Consider the following 18,543-nt stretch of genomic DNA (forward strand, 5'->3'; position numbering starts at 1 on the left):
TTGAACTGATTGGTTTAAGCCATGAGGGGAGTACTTGCTGAACTACATGGTTTCTCAACATGTTATCAACCACCATAAACTACTGGGAGGGTCATCTGGCATCCCAGGAATTTTCCCTGTCTCTTGCTGATTGGTGCTTGCTAGGGGGTTGCTATGGGTCCTCACCTAGCCTAACTGAGTCAGGGACAACTGGCACTGCAAATCTCTCCTGTTATTTGTAGATAAACAATTCAGCAGGGTGGGAATGTGCCTAGGAGTAATCTGTGGGTCTTTCCAAGGACAAGGGTCATGCCCCCTTCCTTGGACAGGCTTTACTCTGAGGTAGAGGCTGGTTTCTCAAAAATGGAGTCACATCAGTTTCTCACTTTGAATATAGCCCTTGTTGCTCTGCCACTGCAACTTATTTTTAAAATGGATATGCGTCTTTCTCTTCCTCTCTCCCTGCTTCTACCCAATCTCTAGCTCTCCCTAATTTCAGGGACACAAGATTACCTTCTTCCTTATCCTAGACAGAGTTACCTGTCTTTTAGTTCACACTCACCATAGGAATAAGTAATTCAGACATTGTGATGGTACCATATCTGAAAAATGGCTTTCTCCAAAATTAACAAGTTAATTACAATTTCAACAGAAAACACATGAATGTAGCCTTTGAATCACCTCTTTAAAAGCCCCCTGTTTCTGCTGATAGGCAGAATCACAACCTCTAGGACATCATCACAGCCTCTAGGACAGGAGTCTCTTGTGTTTCTCCTTTGCTAGCAAAGCAATAAACCTTTTTCCATTTTCTCAGAACCATGTCCTCATTATTGGATTGGCATAGGGGACAAGGACTGAGCTAGCTTTCAGCAAGAAGGAGTCTCAGGATAGAATGCTGTTTTTCTTTTTATATGCTTCATCCATCCTAGAAACTCTCAACAATTTCCATATTATTTAGTGGTTCTTCTGTTTTTTGCTTGAAAATAAATTCCTTGCAATTCCTTACGTGTTTACTAGAGTTTTGTAAAACTTTGATTTTCTCTATAATCCTGACCAATTTTGCTCTGAGTCATGTCATATATTAGATGAATTTGATACAGGGGGACATTTAATTGTCACAAGCAAAAGATTTTACATTTGCCATGCCCAAAACAAAACTGAACACTTCACCCATTTAGTTCAAGTGATATTACCTGCATGCAGCTCCAAGAGAAAAATTCTCATATAACCTCTAATAAAAACTTAATGAAAACATGTGAGTGTTCTTCCCCACCTACCCCCATGTGTACATGCTCCTGTTTCTGCTCAGGAAAAACATCATCTAAATGTAACTTTTCTGATCAAAGCAGAACATGAGGCAATAAAATAACCTATATGTATCATGCAAGTTTTATGTTATAGGCAGTGTTTTAACCATTCACATGCAACACTCAATAACATGGTAAGTGATGTACAATTATTATACCTCTGTGTTATATAAGATAATGTTGTCCACCATGTTAATGGTTAGTAATCAGATCTGTATCCAGAATGTGTGCCCCCAACCAATATACTACATGATTTAGGAAGAAAGGTACAATTGATGTATATATGACAGGAAGTGCATTAGATCAAAACAATAGGTTTTCATTGGGCACTGTGGAAAAAGCTGAGGAACATGAGAATCTCAAGAACGCTACTGGTTATTATCAGAGTAAAAATGAGTATTTTGGGAAATATTATTCTGTCCCGGATATTTGATAATATTCTCTGAATATAAGAGAGTATTAGTAGAAATTTGGGTTGCTTTAAAATTACTTTTGGAGGCTGGAACTGGCTTCATTGAATATAGTCATCCAGAATACCTGGTGATAAGGACCCTCAATATTCATTGGGGTTGCAAGCTGCCTGTTCTACTCTGATTCCAGATAACAAAATTAATCACAGAACCAAGAAATAAAATAGAATAGAGACAATATGTACACACACACAAAAAGAAAACCTAGAAAAATGTACAGCAGGTATGAGTTTTGCATACATCCAGAGAACAATAAACTTTTTCTCAAATAGGGTCCTACAAACATGCTTGCTAGATAGAAGACAGAGAAGGTTAATGCATTTTGAAGGTTTCAAGGTAGCAGTAACATTTCAATAAGCCATGTGGTGAAATTCAAGGAAGCCTTTCAGTCTGTTTTCGTTACATCCCATGAATCGTCCTCAAAGTTTTGGTTTTGTTTTTTTTAATGGTATACTTCGTGTCCAGTTTCTTAGTGTGTAAATCAGAGCATTGAGCATGGAGGCAATGATAGTGTAAAAGAGGACAAATACTTTGTCTTCTGGTAACGTAGTTGCTGGTTGAACATAAATAAACAATAAAGGAGGAAGAAATAAGACAATCACAGTGAAACATGAACTGCAATTAGAGAGGGCTTTGCAGCGATTCTCTGCCAAGTAAGACCTGAAAGTACATAAGCTCACAGCATAAGATATCAGCAGGACCAAAAAAATCACCATGCCCATAAGTCCAGAATTGGTGATGACCAAGAAACCAGTTTTGCTTGTGTCAGCGGAGGCTAGTTTCAGCAAAGGATACACATCACAGAAGTAGTGATCTATTTCATTGGGACCACAGTAGGGTAAGAAGATGGCCAGGAGAAACTGACCAAAGGAGTGGGGGAATCCCCCAGCACAGGAGGCAGCAATCACAGCATCCAACTTATGTCTGCTCATGATGAAGGTGTAGTGCAAGGGCTTGCAGTCATAGGCCATCCCTGTGAGAATGAAGAACTTCATGCCCCCAAAGAAGTTCATGGTAAAGAGCTATGTCATGCAGCCAGTGTAGGAAATGGACTTCTTGGTTGACAGTGAGTCCACAATTAGCTTTAGGGTAACAGTGGAGGTGTAGCAAAGATCTGAGAGTGACAGGTATCTCAGGAAGAAATACATGGGCTGGTTGATAAGTGGACTCCAGGTGATGGAGATCATGATTAGCAGGTTTCCAGGCAAAATTGCAATGTAACAAAGTAAAGATCATAAAAGGCAGAGAATCTCTATTTCCTTTTTCTGAGAAAGTCCTAAAAGAATAAATTCTGTGATGTTATTCCTATAATCCATGATTCAGAATAAGTTGTAACCACCTGTAATAAGAGGAATCATGAATTATTTAAATACATTTAAATATGTTGATATATCATATCTGCCCTGAAGCAGAGTGTTGGGAGCCACTCTGGACAGAAGCTATGTGCACACACTTAAGTCCTGGTAAATGGGTACTGAACAGTTATTGCACCCCACAATACATTGGACTTTACGTCCACTCAGATAAGGAAGGTGTGGCTCCAGGAGTGGGCATCACCCTATTAAATTAAATTACACTCACCTGTTCCTTTGTAATACTACCTCTTTGCCCATTTGGGGATAGAATGTTCCAGGGTACCTCCCCTTTTGTGTCCCCTATATAAGTATAAAGAATTCCAATGGTTCTCTCTCTCTTTCTATGGACCCTTAAAGTCACAGAGCTGTCCCCGGATTTTGAAAGGGTATTTCTCTGTGTTTCCATGCTTTCTTCATGGTTTTCTTAAGTTATTGAAATTCAGATTTTGTGAACCCAGCATAGGTCACCAGCTCAGATAGCTGGCGAAAGCAGAGTATGCTGGAAATGGTTGAAAAGTTAAAGAAAATGGAAATTCTACTCTTATTTTTTAAGACTTTCCTGCATTGTTTTTTGTCACTTTGTTGAAAATTCTAATTATGACTAAATAACTTATGAAACTGAGATGAATACTAGCATTGTAGAATAATGGAGAATGAAACATGTAACTCTTTTATCAGCATGTATTATAAATCATAACTGAATATTATATACCAACAGGCTTGTAAAATTGATACCGTTGATGGGAAAAAAATCAGAACAGAGATTTGCTTTTGTGTTTATTATTGAGAAAATATCCACCAAATGAAACATTGAATTAAAATTGTAATGGAATGCAAATATTTGAAGTAAAATATGTACAAAATATTTTAAGTAAGAAATTCCCTGCTGTATATCTTGTGTTAAAATATTAAACATAGAAAATTAACAATTTGGGATATTTGGGATCATAAGGAATATATTCATGTCTTCTCTTGTGCTTAATTTACAAATGTGTTTAACTTTCAGATCTACTTAATTAATAAGTAAAGAACTATGCTTCACAGGCACCTAAAGCCATAATAAAGAATGGATATTATTTTCATTTTCAAAACACTATAATAATAATCTTATATTTGGCATTCAGTAAGGTACTTAATGACAATAATAGCAGGTTTAGTTTGGATTTTAGAGTCTTACCTGATGTCTTACCCCCCAGATATAAATTAACTTATTTTACTTGGTGTACATAAGTTGTTCAGTTTTTCCTAGTGGGTCATCCTGAATGTGCATGCTCATTTCAGTCCCTACATAACGAGTTTTGGTATATTGGTCTAGCTTTTCTCATGTTCATTGGTTAGTTTTAACTCTTCCTTGTTACTGTTACAAAGTAAGCCATTTCGAGAGTATTAATGTCTCTAGGTTTATAAAAAATTGTTAGGACAAATTGGTAGCTATGATTGGTAGAATTTCAAATGTGATCAATGGACTGAGGAAGAACTATTGAGAAACAATTTTTTGATCATTCATTCAATCCCACCAGTAATTTGCTCTTCAGGTATATAAAACACTGAAATTATTAGCACTAATATATTTACATTTTACTTTCAGTACTATAACACTTTTCATTTTCAGTAAAGTTCCCATTTGTGTCCATAAAGAGGAAAAAATCAATCCCTCCAGAGTATGGCTGTCAATATTTATTATAACAAAATTACCTTTTAGTATTTATTATCCTGAATAATCAAGATGGGGCTCTTATTGTATTCAATTAAGATATTTAAATAGTTTATGTATTGCACTTTAGGTTTTTAAAATTAATACAAAAAGTTTAAAATAATTATTCTTGCTCTACCTTCTCCCCAAAGTTACATCTTCTCATTTAGTAAAAAATAACTGTAAGTTTGATTTTTTCATTTCAGTAGAGTCTATTTTTCACATGTCTTTTGCTGCATGAATTTGACCAATTCACTTTTTCTCAGGACTTTGCCTTGACCTTAGGGTAATATTGTGTCTGACTTAACTCTCTGTACCTCTCATAGAGTCTTTATCAAGTAGCACACAAAAGGGTGCTTTAAAACACAGGCAAATGCCATTATGCTAACCGTGAGTTTTCAGGCCAAAACTGGAAAATAAATAGAACATCAACAACAACAAAAAAATACCCCACAACTAAGTAAAAATTTTCTATAATGCAGATTATTGTTTTTGATATTTAAGACAAAACACAAAATTAGTTAAAAGTGACAGTCACATAAATGTATTCAACCCAGTTTATTAGAAAGCAGAGGATGTTAAAAGGTACTAGCATCTAATTAAAATCAATCTTACACAAACTCTATATGTTTCATGAGTCCAAAACTTTAATTGGTGCTATGGGATTACTTGGAAGTATTATATTCTCTATTCTCAGTTACTCTACAGATAGCTAAAAATATAAAACTCTCATATTCTATAAGAATAGTTTCACATTTTCATATTTTAAAACATCTACTGTCATATCATCATGAGATACTCTTCAAAATATTGGATCATTTGGGTAACCATACCAATTTTACTCTCTACATCTGACTGTATTACTTCTTTTTTCAGTGATTTTTGAATATGTTCCAGCTATTTTGTGTGCTTCAATTAAACAATAAATACATGTTAAGTATTAAAGTGGATCATTAATAAGAAAATGTGGCATGTATACATAAGGAGTTTTACTCTGTTATAACGAAGAATGAAATTATGGCATTACCACTAAGTAGGTGAAACTGGGGTGCATCATGCTAAGTGATGTAAGTTAGACTCAAAAGTCCAGGGTTGACTATTCTGTCTCATATGCAGAAATTAGAGCAAAGTAAGGGGGAGAAAAGATGGGAAACACCATGAAAATGGAAGGGAGATCAGATTTGAGGGGAAGGGGCAAGAACTGAAAAGAGGCGGAACATTGGAAAGAAGTGGACCAAATTATACTCTGTGCATGTGAGAATCCTATCTCTATGTAGTCCTAAGTAACAATTTATAAAATGAAAAGATAAATGAAGGTAAGACCAGGAAAGGAGAGAAGGAGGTAGAATTCAGTTGAGAATCCTTCTGGTCCTGGATTTAGGTTTTTTACATCCTCTGGATTCACTTTTGGCAGGTTGTATTTGTCTACAAATATATCCATTCCTTGAGGTTTTCTAATTTAGTGGAGTGTGAGTTTTCAAAATATTCTCTAATTATTTACTGGATTTATGGTATGTCTGTCATGATCACTCCTTTTTCATTTCTAATTTTATTTATTTATTTATTTATTTATTCATTCATTCATGTATTTGGATAGTTTGGCTAAGAGCTTTTCAATTTTATTTATCTTTTCAAAGAATCAACTCTTTATTTCATTGATAATTTGTATATATTTTTAAAAATATTCTTATTAGTTATTTATGGACCATTATTTTATTTATTTATTCACATGTGGCACTGAGAATTGAACCTAGTGTCTCACACATACTAGGCAAGTGCTCTACCATGGAGCCACAACTCCAGGGCCTTTGTATTTATTTTTTAATTCTCATGTTCATTGATTTGGATCTTATCTTAATTATTTTCTTCCTTTTACTGGTTTTGCAATTGTTTTGTTCTTTAGCAAGGGCCTTGAGATTCATCATTAGGTTGCTTATTTTGAATCTGAGTGTCTTCTGTAGGTACTCAGCTACAAACTTTCTTCTGCCTTCATAGCAGAATTTCTGTTATGTTGTATCACTATTCTCATTTGAGTCTAAACATTTTTAAATTTTTTTTCTTCTACCACCCATTCATTATTTAAAAGAGATTGTTCAGTCTCCATCTGTTCATGAAGTTTCTCTAGGGTTTGGTCATGTTGATTTCTAATTTCTTCCTAATATTATCCAATAAGATGCAAGAAATAATATCAATATTTTATACTTGCTGAGGGTTGTTTTGTGGCCTAAAATATGTTTTATTTTGGAGAAGATTTCATAAGCCACTGAGAAGAAAGTGTATTTAGCTGTTATTGGATGAAATAGTCCATGGATGTTGGTTAGGTCCATTTGATTTGTAGTACTTTTTAGGTCCAAGGAGTCTCTACTAAGTATATTTCTGAATGTCCTATCTAATGGTGAGGTAATTGTGTTGAAACCACATAGTATTAATGTATTATGGTATATTATTGTTTTATGTTATTATTAGATAGTTCACTTTACAATTATGAAGTGATCTTCTTTGTATACCAGCTAATTTTTGTGTGAAATCTGCTTTGTCAATATGAGAGTAGATACTCCTGCTTCTTTTCAGCCTCCACTTTCATGGTATTGTAGGACCTCAAGACCCAGGCCCAGCATTAGATGACCAAACCCCTAGGCCTCAAAGCTGCAAGACACATCCTCACCCAACTCCCATGTCAAAACCCCTCCAGCAGCATGTAGCACCTCAGGTGTTGCACAATGTTACCACAAGATGTTCCATGTAGATAACCCTAACGGGCCCCCTATCACAAGATGTTCCTTTTAGACAGTCCTACTGGTTAAACTTGAGAACTAGGTTTAAAAACAGGAACTGAAAGGACAGAATGCAATTTTATGGTTTTTCTGAGAACAAAAAGTTGAAAAACAAGTTTACCCCCCTAGGTGACTCAACTGCTGAATTCAGAGGGACCAATAGGAAGCCTGTTGCTGTGCTAAGCTAAGACCTAACCCACCTGTTCCATATAAAAGATCTATACCCCAAAGCCCGGTGTGCCAGCTCATCGAAGCTCCGGCTGAGGTTTTGCTGTGCACCCGCAGGCGCCTATGTGAGAATAAACGCCTCCTGCTTTTTGCAGCCAGTGTCTCGTGTGGTTCATTCCGGGTTTGGGATCTGTGGATATTTCAGTATATCGAGTTCCATTTTTTCACTTTTAGCCTATGGCTATCTTTGCCTTTATGGTGAGTCTTTTGCAGACAACATATAGGTGGGTCTTGTTTTTTAATCCTTTCTGTCAGCCAATGTATTTTAATTGGAGAGTTGAAGTCATTTATAGTCAATGTTAAATTATAGAGAGATGTTTATTTATTCCTGGCATTTTGATGTATTTATTGTGTTTAATTTGGTTGGGGTTATAATTTGCTTAGCTACTCTAGCTACTCTTCGAATGAGATTTGTTCTTTTGTGAGCTCTGAGATTTGTTCTTTATTTCTTATTTGTGTAATATTTTCTTAAGTAAGTTCTGTAGTGCCAATTGAGTAATCATAATTTTTCCATACTTTCTGCTTATCTTGGAAGGCTTAAATTTCATTTTTCATTTTTAATGATAGCTTTGTTTCTTATACTAGTCTTACTTATTTTCTTTTATAACTAGGAACACATCTTTTCCAGCCCACCTGACTTACAGAGTTTGTGCTGAGTAATCAAAAGTGATTCTAATTTTCTTGCCTCTAAAACCTTATGTTTTCCTTTTGAATATTTTCAAAGTCTACCTTTACTCTGTATGTTAGGCATTTTTAAGTATAATGTGTCATGAAGAGGTTCTTTTTTGATCTTGTCTCTTTAGGGTTTTCAGTTCCCCCTCTATCTTGATTCCGTCTTATTCTGAAGGTCTGGGAAATGTTCTGTTTTTATTTTTCTGAAGATATTATCCATTCCATTAGATCACATTTCATAGTCCTCCCCAATTTCAAGGATTACTAAATTTGGTTTCTTCATGTTGTTCCAAGGTTCTTACATATTTTAATCATGGTTGCTTACAATTGTTTTTTGTTTAAACACTCTCTGAATATTCAAGACTGATCACTTTTTATTTTAGCCTGAGATTCTAGTCTTTAGTATGATCTATTCAATTAGAGAAACTGTCAACTGAACATTTTCTTTGATTTATTGAGTCTTTTATTGCTAAGATTTTTGTTTGAATCTTTTTCAACATTTCTCTCTCCTTATTGAATTTCTCATTTATATTCTTTACTGAATTATTTGTTCATTCTGTTTCTTCTCTATGTTCTCTTGGAATTTTTTATCATTTTTAGAATTTTTTGAATTCCTTGTCTGGTATTTTATCCCTTTCAGTATTTTGGAGTTTAAAACTAGCTGTGAATGACACTTGCTGATATTTTTTGGAGACATATAATATTATGTCTAATATTTACATTTCCACCTTGAAACTAATTTGCTTATCTGCTGTTTGAAATTTCCTACAAGTAAGCTCTTCCATGATAGTTATGTAATACATATTCTCTCATTTATTGCATTGTTCCTGCTCAAAGTGTAATCCTATCATTAATGATTCTATATCTACATATCATGGAAGAAACTTTTCTACCAAGATAAGTTTTTGTAATTTTTTCAATATTTACATGTATATGGATATACAAAAGACCTATGTTACCTTTTAGGATTTAAAAGATGAACAAATTTGAAAAAATATACTACATTATTTAAGTTATAATGTGAAGTTTGATGTTCAAAGCACAGAAGTGTTTTCTTAAAATATCCAAATACAAAAATGAAACCAATTTACTGGTTTTGTAGCTTTGTAGTAAAGCATGTTCCTAGCATGAGTAAGGCCCAGGGTTCAATCTTTAACCCCACATAAAAATAAATAAATAATGGGCTGAGGCAGTAACTCAGTGGTAGAATGCTTGCCTAGCACATGTGAGGCACTGGATTCAATTCTCAGCACCACATAAAAATAAATAAAGTAAAGATGTTGTATCAATCTACAACTAAAAAAAAGTGAAGTAAAGATAAATTATTTCAGAAAATACACATTTTATATACATATATATGTGTGTGTGTGTATATATATATATATATATATATATATATATATATATATATATATATAATGTTACATACCATACCAAATTAGAAAACCAAATTAGAAAGATGATATAAGCTCAAACTAAATAGTGGTGAAAATTTTATGGGCAATTCATTGTCTTTCAAACAATGGTGGTGAAACAAAATCATAAAAGCACAGGGACAACAAGAACACAACAACAACAAACACAAACAGAAAAATTTTTATTTAAAATTCATTTACATACATATGCATAGCATATTAGAAAAAAAATTTGCAATCTTGGATTATGTAAATAATGTTATATATCATACCAAAAGTATGACCATAAAAGTAACCAGTGCCACTGGATTAAAGCTAAAATTTTTCACAGCAGTAAAAGTTATACACTTAAATGTGTATTCAGTTTTGAGGATATAAATGCAGCACCTGCACACATCCTTGAGGTGAGTCCTGTTGTATGTGTGCAAATCTGAGTTAACTGTCCATCTCTTCTGTGGATTCATAACAGGTTAGATTGAGTGAAGTTTTATAAACTTTGGGAAACATGTTGACATGAACACCAGTAAAACATTGGATTTTAGTACTGTCTGCTGAGTGTGTAGGATTATTCAAATATTCAGAACAACATCACTTTCAAAGATTTGCAGCAGGTATTAAATTTAGAAATACCCATTTTCCTCCTTCTATTGTATACTAGATGTTCCAGCTACTTACTCAAACTCTAGACGCTTTTGTGTCTCTATCTTCATAAAGGGAAAATTGTGACATGAGAGATAGAATCCAAATCACCCAATATCCTCTTATAAATTGTTTTTCACTGGCCTCCTAAGTGTTTTAATCATGACCAGGTTTGAAACTATATAATTTGACTTTATAAGTCTTTACTTTATGAGGAAACTTTAAATCTATGGATTCTGTGCAGATAAAGCTGAGGGTAAAGCACTGTGAATATTACATAGATATAGAAAACTGAAGGATCAACAGAATAAATATTATGCAGCATTCTACTGATTGTTTTGAAATCTTTTTAAATTGATATATTATTTCCTTCTATGCACAGTGTATACATTAACAATGTTTAATATTTTATTTTTCATTTCCTTTTATGCTCATTTCACAGCCATCCATTCCAGCAATGCTATTTCCCAGAAGGGAAAAATGTCTTGTTACAAGTTAGGACCTTGTGAATCACTGATTTTATTGGTTTATTTGCACAACTAGATTTTAATAATTATCCTGATTTGAAAGGTGAATGCTTGACTTTGGTTCTCTTCATTTCAGTTTTCATTTAAGCTAGCCTCATACTATTACAGGCTACATTATTTCTCTCCAATTCTTCATAAAGCTGAAGGAACATGGAGAGGGCACTCTGCAGAACTGCCCTGTCTGTAGTATTTTAAGGTCTTAGAGGAAATAGTTTGTGAACCAGACAAAACCAAGAGTGGAAAGTAAATACTCAGAGACATTGGGGACATGACTGTGGGCAGAGTCTTGGCAGTATTTGGCCCAGGCTTGCTTAGAAATGCCTTTGGGAATGATCTTAGGGCCTTCAAAGACCTATTAATTCTTGCAGTGATGCTTAAGTTTATATTCTGTTCTTTCTAAACAAATCCTCACAGCCACAAGCATAAAATAGACCATGTTCGAGCTTAATATGTGTGTTAATTGCTGAAGAAATTTTTAGCATAATTTTTTTGGGTTTTTTTAATGTCTGAGCTCATGTAAAAATGTTAACAAGGTATTCATAATTCACATCCATTATAGTGGATAAAATTCTACATGTTACATTGCAGATGGATTTAGCTAATAGGTAAACAATATTTTTCTTGCAAACTTATAGAATGTTTGATTGGTTAAGATTTCCAAAATATTCTCAGAGAATCAATTTTAGTGTGTTTGAATGCCTGCCTTGCAACTTCTGCCTTTTATTTCAGATTTTCATAGAGAGGATGAATTGGGAGGTGAGTATCTGAGGGAGGATCTGTGCTTGATGAAGCCTGACTAAACTCACTCAGACCTGGTGATTGCTGAATTACTTCTGTAGCTGGATTTGTGGAGAGTTCCACCAACCAAGCACTAGATTGATTATATACATTTTTAAAATATTTTCCATACAATTTAATTATAAATATTATTAATGTGTCTACAGCATTTGATATTTTTGGTACTACACTATGTTTTGGTCTTCTTTTTCTTATTGTGTATTTTTATAAGCACACTTTAAGGTAGGAACAGTGGAGATGACATTTCGAAGACAGCCAAGGATTTTGCTCTATTTCATTTTCAGGCTTACCTGTTTTCTTCCATATTCATATCAAGGAAGAGCTGCTTGAATATTTACACACTGAAAAATTTCTTATTTTTCAATATATGTGCTACCATAAAATAGATTACTTTCATCTGAACTGATTGAGGAAATCTTAAAGTGTCATGTTCATATATGCTAATAATATTTAAATATATGTTAGAAACTGTACTTTAAGTAGAAGAGTACCCATAATGTCAGCCAAATAACTATGCTTGCAGAACTTTTATTTGATACTCCCCCAAATAAAGGAATCATTTGGCTACATATTTAAAGGTATAAACAACTAAAAAAGAGAGAAAGAAAGAAGAGAGAGAGAGAGAGAGAGAGAGAGAGAGAGAGAGAGAGAGAGAGAATTAAGGAAAGAAACAGTATTATGAATAGTTTTAATAAATACCCTAAAGTAAGCTAACTCTTGGTAGTCTATCTTAGTATTATTTAACAACAAAATTTCAAAATTGAAGTATGGCTGGTCACATTGACTAAATTCTCATTGTGCTATCACTGTGCTATTTTTTTTTTATTTCTTTCTTCACTGGATTATGTGTGTGCATCCCAACTTATTAGCTGCTGAACTACTCAAAGAAGAAAAAATATAGGAGAAAAATAGCTATGGGTCATCAACCTTTCAGAGCACTCTGTATTTCACAACACTTCATGGGTTCATCATTGTATTTCTGATTATGTAATGTTCTCTCCGTGGTGCAGATGAGGAACACAAGACTTGGAGAGCTTGACAATTAGCTCAAGGTTAAGATTGGTCAGTACATTGGTCAGTTCATTTTACTTTCTTCCTCTTGTTTACCTCTCTGAACTGCCACTGTCCTTACTTCTTGTTCAGTGATTGCTTAATATCATTTATTTCTTCATTTTATGATTTTTATTCTCTTAAGAATTTTCTTTATCATCACCATGGCAATAGAATCTTATTTTTTTAATTATAATAATTCTTCTCACTTGAATTCTTTATTTCCCTTCTGAGTTTATGCTAACAGGAAAGTCATATCATTTAAAAATTGTGCATGTCTTAGAACAATTCAGCTTTTATTTCATCTAATTATATAAAATGGCACTAACATTTTTAACTTTTGAAATAATATTTATTTTTAAATAATTTCAAGTAAATTTGAGTTAAATTCACAATTATTTCTGCAAACCCATTATAAGCACCTACAAAGTTAAGTTTATAAAATAAGACATAATAAATAAGAAACAGCATGTCTTAATAAATCGAACCTACTTAATACTATTTATGTTAATTTACTTTTTAGTGCATTAAGTCAGTATGATTATCAGGTTGTTCATTTTCACTTAAATTTCTGGTTTCATTCTTTCTTTCAGATATTAAATTTATTTGTACAAAACATACATTCAACTTAATAAATGGAAATCCAGAGAAACATCTCAGAATTCATTCTTCTGGGACTTTCTGATGACAAGAAAGTGCAAATATTTTGCTTTGTGCTTATTTTACTCTGCTTTGTTGCTCTGCTGGTAGGAAACTTTCTGATTCTCATTTCCATTCTATGCAGCCCTCTTTTTCACCAACCCATGTACTATTTCCTTAGCCAGTTATCATTTCTGGATATCTGCTATACCTCCAGTGTTACACCCAAATTGATTGGTGGCCTGCTAGAGGGGACTCAAACCATTTCCTATGGTTATTGCATGGTACAGGTCTTTACCATGCACTTCTTTGGCAGCAGTGAGATCTTCATTATTACAACCATGGCCATTGATCGCTATGTTGCCATCTGCAAACCTCTCCACTATATGATTATCATGAACAGGACAAAATGTAACTTCCTAATTTTAGCTGCCTGGGCTGCTGGCATTGCCCACTCTTTTCCTCAATTATTCATGACAATGCAGTTGCCCTTCTGTGGTCCAAATGAAATCGATCACTACTTTTGTGATATTTTTCCTTTGCTCAAAATTGCCTGTACTGATACCTACATGATTGGTATCCTGGTGGTTATCAGCTCAGGAGTCATCATACTACTTATATTTGTTATTTTATTTCTCTCTTACATCATTATATTATACACTTTAAGAAATCTCTCAGTTGAAGGAAGATGCAAAGCCCTCTCTACCTGTGTGTCTCATATCTCAGTGGTAGTCTTATTTCTGGTGCCTGCAATCCTTTCCTACCTTAGACCTCCTACTTCTTTCCCTGAGGATAAAGTGGTTGCCTTATTTTACACAATCCTTGCTCCCATGTTCAATCCCTTCATATATACTTTGAGAAATACTGAGATGAAAAATGCCATGAGAAAAGTCTGGTGTCAAATGCTGTTCTCAAAGGAAACATAGAGTTAATTTAAGATTGTCAGCTATTCACTTATAGAATAAAAAAAAAAAATGATGTGAATTCCATAGCTAGAAAATCTGTCATAGATCTTCAACAGAATTAATGAAATTAATAAGACATAGATATTTAAAGAAATAGGCAATGAAATATTATTTGAAACTAACAAAAATGTTGGCATCTTAATTTTGTGGATTTTTGAGATGACACAGGTATAGTTACATGTATATAAAATCATCTGAGCCAACAAAAGTAAAGTGATGCTTGGGCAGTAAGTTATATCACACAAATGTTTGAATTTCCATTGAAAGAATAACTATGAAAGGAAGGGACAAATAATGAGAATGCTGAAAATACTGTTTCCAGCATTGACCTTTTATTCCAAAGTTAACAGCATCTCCCATAAAACCTAAAATGTGTTTTCCTGCCCATTCATACCTAAATTAAATAAACAAGTAGCTAGGCATTGTGTCTCATCCAAAGACCTTTCCTGCTTCTATAAAAGAAAAAAATATATATAAAGGATAAGAATTGCATTAGAAACACACAAATTGATTAAAAACAGCAACATGCAAATTATTTTTGATTGCATAATTATATTTATAGTATTTTTTCCATAACTGCCCCAAACTGAAAGAATCAAATTTGTCTTTCATTAATTGAGTAAATAAACCACCTCAAAAAGAAAACTCAAAACAAAAAACATTGATATATACAGGCAAGCAATTATTATTCAATGCCAGTATACAATGGGTCATCAAGACTTGAAAATACATGAAGGAAACTTATACGCATATTGTTAGTCAATGAAATAAAATTTGAAGGGCTCTGCCTCTGTAGGATAAAGGGTATTTAGGAAATCTCTGAACTTTCTTCTGAAATTGGCTATATACAATAAATTTATCTTTTAAAAAAAGTTATGCCACAATAGATTAAGCAAATCAGTTTGTAAATAAAAAAGAGACACCTGAGTGATTTTTATAGAGAAACCAGAAGAAAATTTTTATCAAAATTGTTTCTGCATTCAAATAAAACTTAATTAGGAAAATAAACAATATTACAGAAAAGAGACTGCACTATAGGATCATATGAAAAAAGATAATTAAGATGATTAAGATTATGAAGACTTTCAGAATTTGGAAACACACTGCAAGAAGTTTAAACCATCCCGGAGGTGTGGTAACTTAAGGCAAAGAAGTGAGAGAAAAATGAGATAAAAGATATGGAAGTCATAAAAAATTCACACATTACTAACCTATTAGCTACTAAATATGACAAAGTTTTCTGCTCTGAAAAGTCATAAAGACATTTTTCTTATCCAAAGTTTGGAAAAGAATATTTTGAAATGAACTGCATTATTAACAATTTGGATTTCATGGTTTTTGAAAGAAAATTGCTCCTTCATATTTAAGAAAGCCAGTTACAAAAAACAACATGTGAATTTTTTCCTGAAAAAATATTAAAATGTTTTTAAGAAGAAATCATAGTTTTCTCTGTTTGACTGAATATGTTATTCTCACAAATTTAGAATATTCACTTATGTTATTAGCAATTATACATTCATAGTTAAAAAGTGATGTCTGAATGGTCAAAATTTTATGTCCAACCTCCATGTATCTATCAGAGAAAAAAATCCATTTACCTAACAGTTTCCACTAATGACTTTCTACTTATTTATTTTCTGTTTTAAGGAGTCACAAATATTATAATTATTCTTTTCTTGCACGTCTCAGAAATCATGTAACCTGTCTTAGCTCTGTGTGTTGGTTCCCAATTCCCAGCTATCTTCCCTGGTCCAGGAACTTGGCTTTTTCCAGCAGCCTGGCTGCCTTTCCATCTATACAGTTCCCCTGGTTGAGTCATTCCTGCCCCAGAGCTCAGGTGAAATCCAGGGAAAATGCACAGCAGTAATGTATTTCCTTAATGCCAGACACTGTTGTGCTGATGTTTCAACTATAGGAATCTTTCACATCCATTAATGTCTTATCCCCACTGCAAACTTGAAATCCAGTGGAATATCAGGAAGATAATTCTGTTCATTCCAGAGCAAATTAGCTCTAGCAACATAATCATTGGTTCTTCTCTTTGACTTCGTTTAATGTAATATTTTTCCAAGGAGTACATAGACATGTTCATGTGTATGGCTGCCTGTGTTGTGTGTGTGTGAATGTGTATGTGAATATGGTGAATATGTGTAAGTGTGTGCATGTTTGCATGTGTGTGTGTGTGTGTGTGTATGTGGGTGGTGAAAATATCTGTGTATAAATGGTGTGGGTGTTTGAGATTGAAGTATCATAAGGAAAATATTTTTACATCAGGTTTCACAAAAATCAACAATTCATGTAATTTATTATCACTTAATTTTGAACATAAGGAGCCATGCAATCTTATTAACAGCAAATGATTAAACTATATATTACATGTACACTCAAAAGTATTGAAGATTATCTAATTGCTAGTTATTTTAAAATTTAATAAAAGTATTAAGATTATCTAATTGCTAGTTATTTTAAAATTTTATGTCTGTTTATATTTTATGTATATATTTATTTTCCATTCTTTAACATAATGCCTAACTGCTCTAATACATCTGTCAAATAAATTTAAAATAAATTTGATCCATGTTATGTTCAATACATGCATAAAGACACAAGGGGTTTAAGAAATATGTATGGTTTCAAATGATAATTTTAGAAATCATATCCATTTTTTAATATTATCACATGCTTAAGCATCTACCATCAGTAACTTGCATTAAAGGAGTACTTTCTCCATCTAATGAATACTTGCATTGTATAATCAAATTATATAAATTTCAAATTGATGAAATGATCAGACTGGAAGGAGATAGAAGTATTGAATGGGTCCAGAGGAAACATTGGAAGTGAAAACTACCTGTGAGTGGCACAGTTTTACTAATACAGCAATAAACATTTTGTAGTTATAAATAAAGACAATGTTTAAATTAAAGATATTGTATTCCATCCATCTTACGTTTAATCGTGGTGCCATGAAATCATTACACCTATGTTCTTGTACACGTTTATCATAGAATTCACAATGGCTTAGTGATGAAAATAAATACTACTTGTGAAAAAAAAGATTAAAAACAAAGTATTTGGGGTATACTTTGTTAATAGTACTTGGAAATCCAAGTTTTGGTTCCACTGTCAGACTTTCATATTTAGAGAATGAAGCCAGGAAAATGGGCAGAACCAACCAAAGGCTGTCTATTTTCCCTCTGTCCTTCCAAAGGGAAATGGTAGAAAAGACAAGCTTTGCTCTCAGAAAAGAAATTTCTACCTCAGTTCATAGTTACCTGCAGAGAAAACCACCAAAATTGTACTCTCTTCTCATAAAAAGGTGGCCCCAGATTTTTGGAGGGAAGCAAACACCTATGGTTCTTTTACTAGGTTACTATTAAAACAGAACTTCTTCTCGTGTTGCTCGTGGACAGGTAATGTGGCAACGTTTTTGAAGATTTGAATGTCTATAAACCACGGTTTATTTATCTATTCATCTATTGAAGGGCATCTAGGTTGCTTCCACAACTTAGCTATTTTGAATTGAGATGCTATGAACACTGATGTGTCTGCATCCCCTTAGTATGCTGATTTTAACTCCTTTGGGTATAGACTGAGGAGTGGAATAGCTGGATCAAATGGTGATTCCTTTCCAAGTTTTCCAAGGAATCTCCATACTGCTTTCCAGAGTGGTTGCACCAATTTGCAGTCCCACCAGTAATGTATGAGTGTGTCCTTTCCCCCACATCCTTGCCAACATTTATTGTTGTCTGTATTCTTGATAACTGTCATTCTGACTTGCATGAGATGAAATCTTAGTTTTGATTTGCATTTCTCTAATTGCTAGAGATGTTGAACATTTTTTCATATATTTGTTGATCAAATGTATACCTTCTTCTGAGAAGTGTCTGTTAAGCTCATTAGCCCATTTATTGATTGGATTGTTTGTTTATTTGGTATTAAGTTTTTTGAGTTCTGTATATACCCTGGAGACTAGTGTTCTATCTGACCTGTGTGTCGCAAATATTTGCTCCAAAAATGTAGGCTCTCTCT

The 18,543-nt window shown here is 33.5% G+C and overlaps 1 protein-coding gene and 1 pseudogene across 1 annotated transcript; one reads left to right on the forward strand and one right to left on the reverse strand.

Annotated features, from left to right (window-relative positions):
* Nucleotides 1–2,175: 2,175 nt before the first annotated feature.
* Nucleotides 2,176–3,072, reverse strand: LOC124078343 (olfactory receptor 4P4-like; annotated as a pseudogene).
* A 10,470-nt stretch (nt 3,073–13,542) lies between these two features.
* On the forward strand, nt 13,543–14,472 carry LOC124078344 (olfactory receptor 4P4-like). The gene has a single exon (XM_046423095.1). It carries the CDS (start codon nt 13,543–13,545, stop codon nt 14,470–14,472), a length of 930 nt encoding a protein of 309 aa, XP_046279051.1.
* Nucleotides 14,473–18,543: the final 4,071 nt, after the last annotated feature.

The sequence above is a fragment of the Marmota monax genome, unplaced genomic scaffold (assembly GCF_021218885.2).
Source record: "Marmota monax isolate L192 unplaced genomic scaffold, Marmota_monax_Labrador192_F-V1.1 WCK01_AAM20220418_F8-fsc00441, whole genome shotgun sequence".
Lineage (NCBI taxonomy): Eukaryota > Metazoa > Chordata > Mammalia > Rodentia > Sciuridae > Marmota > Marmota monax.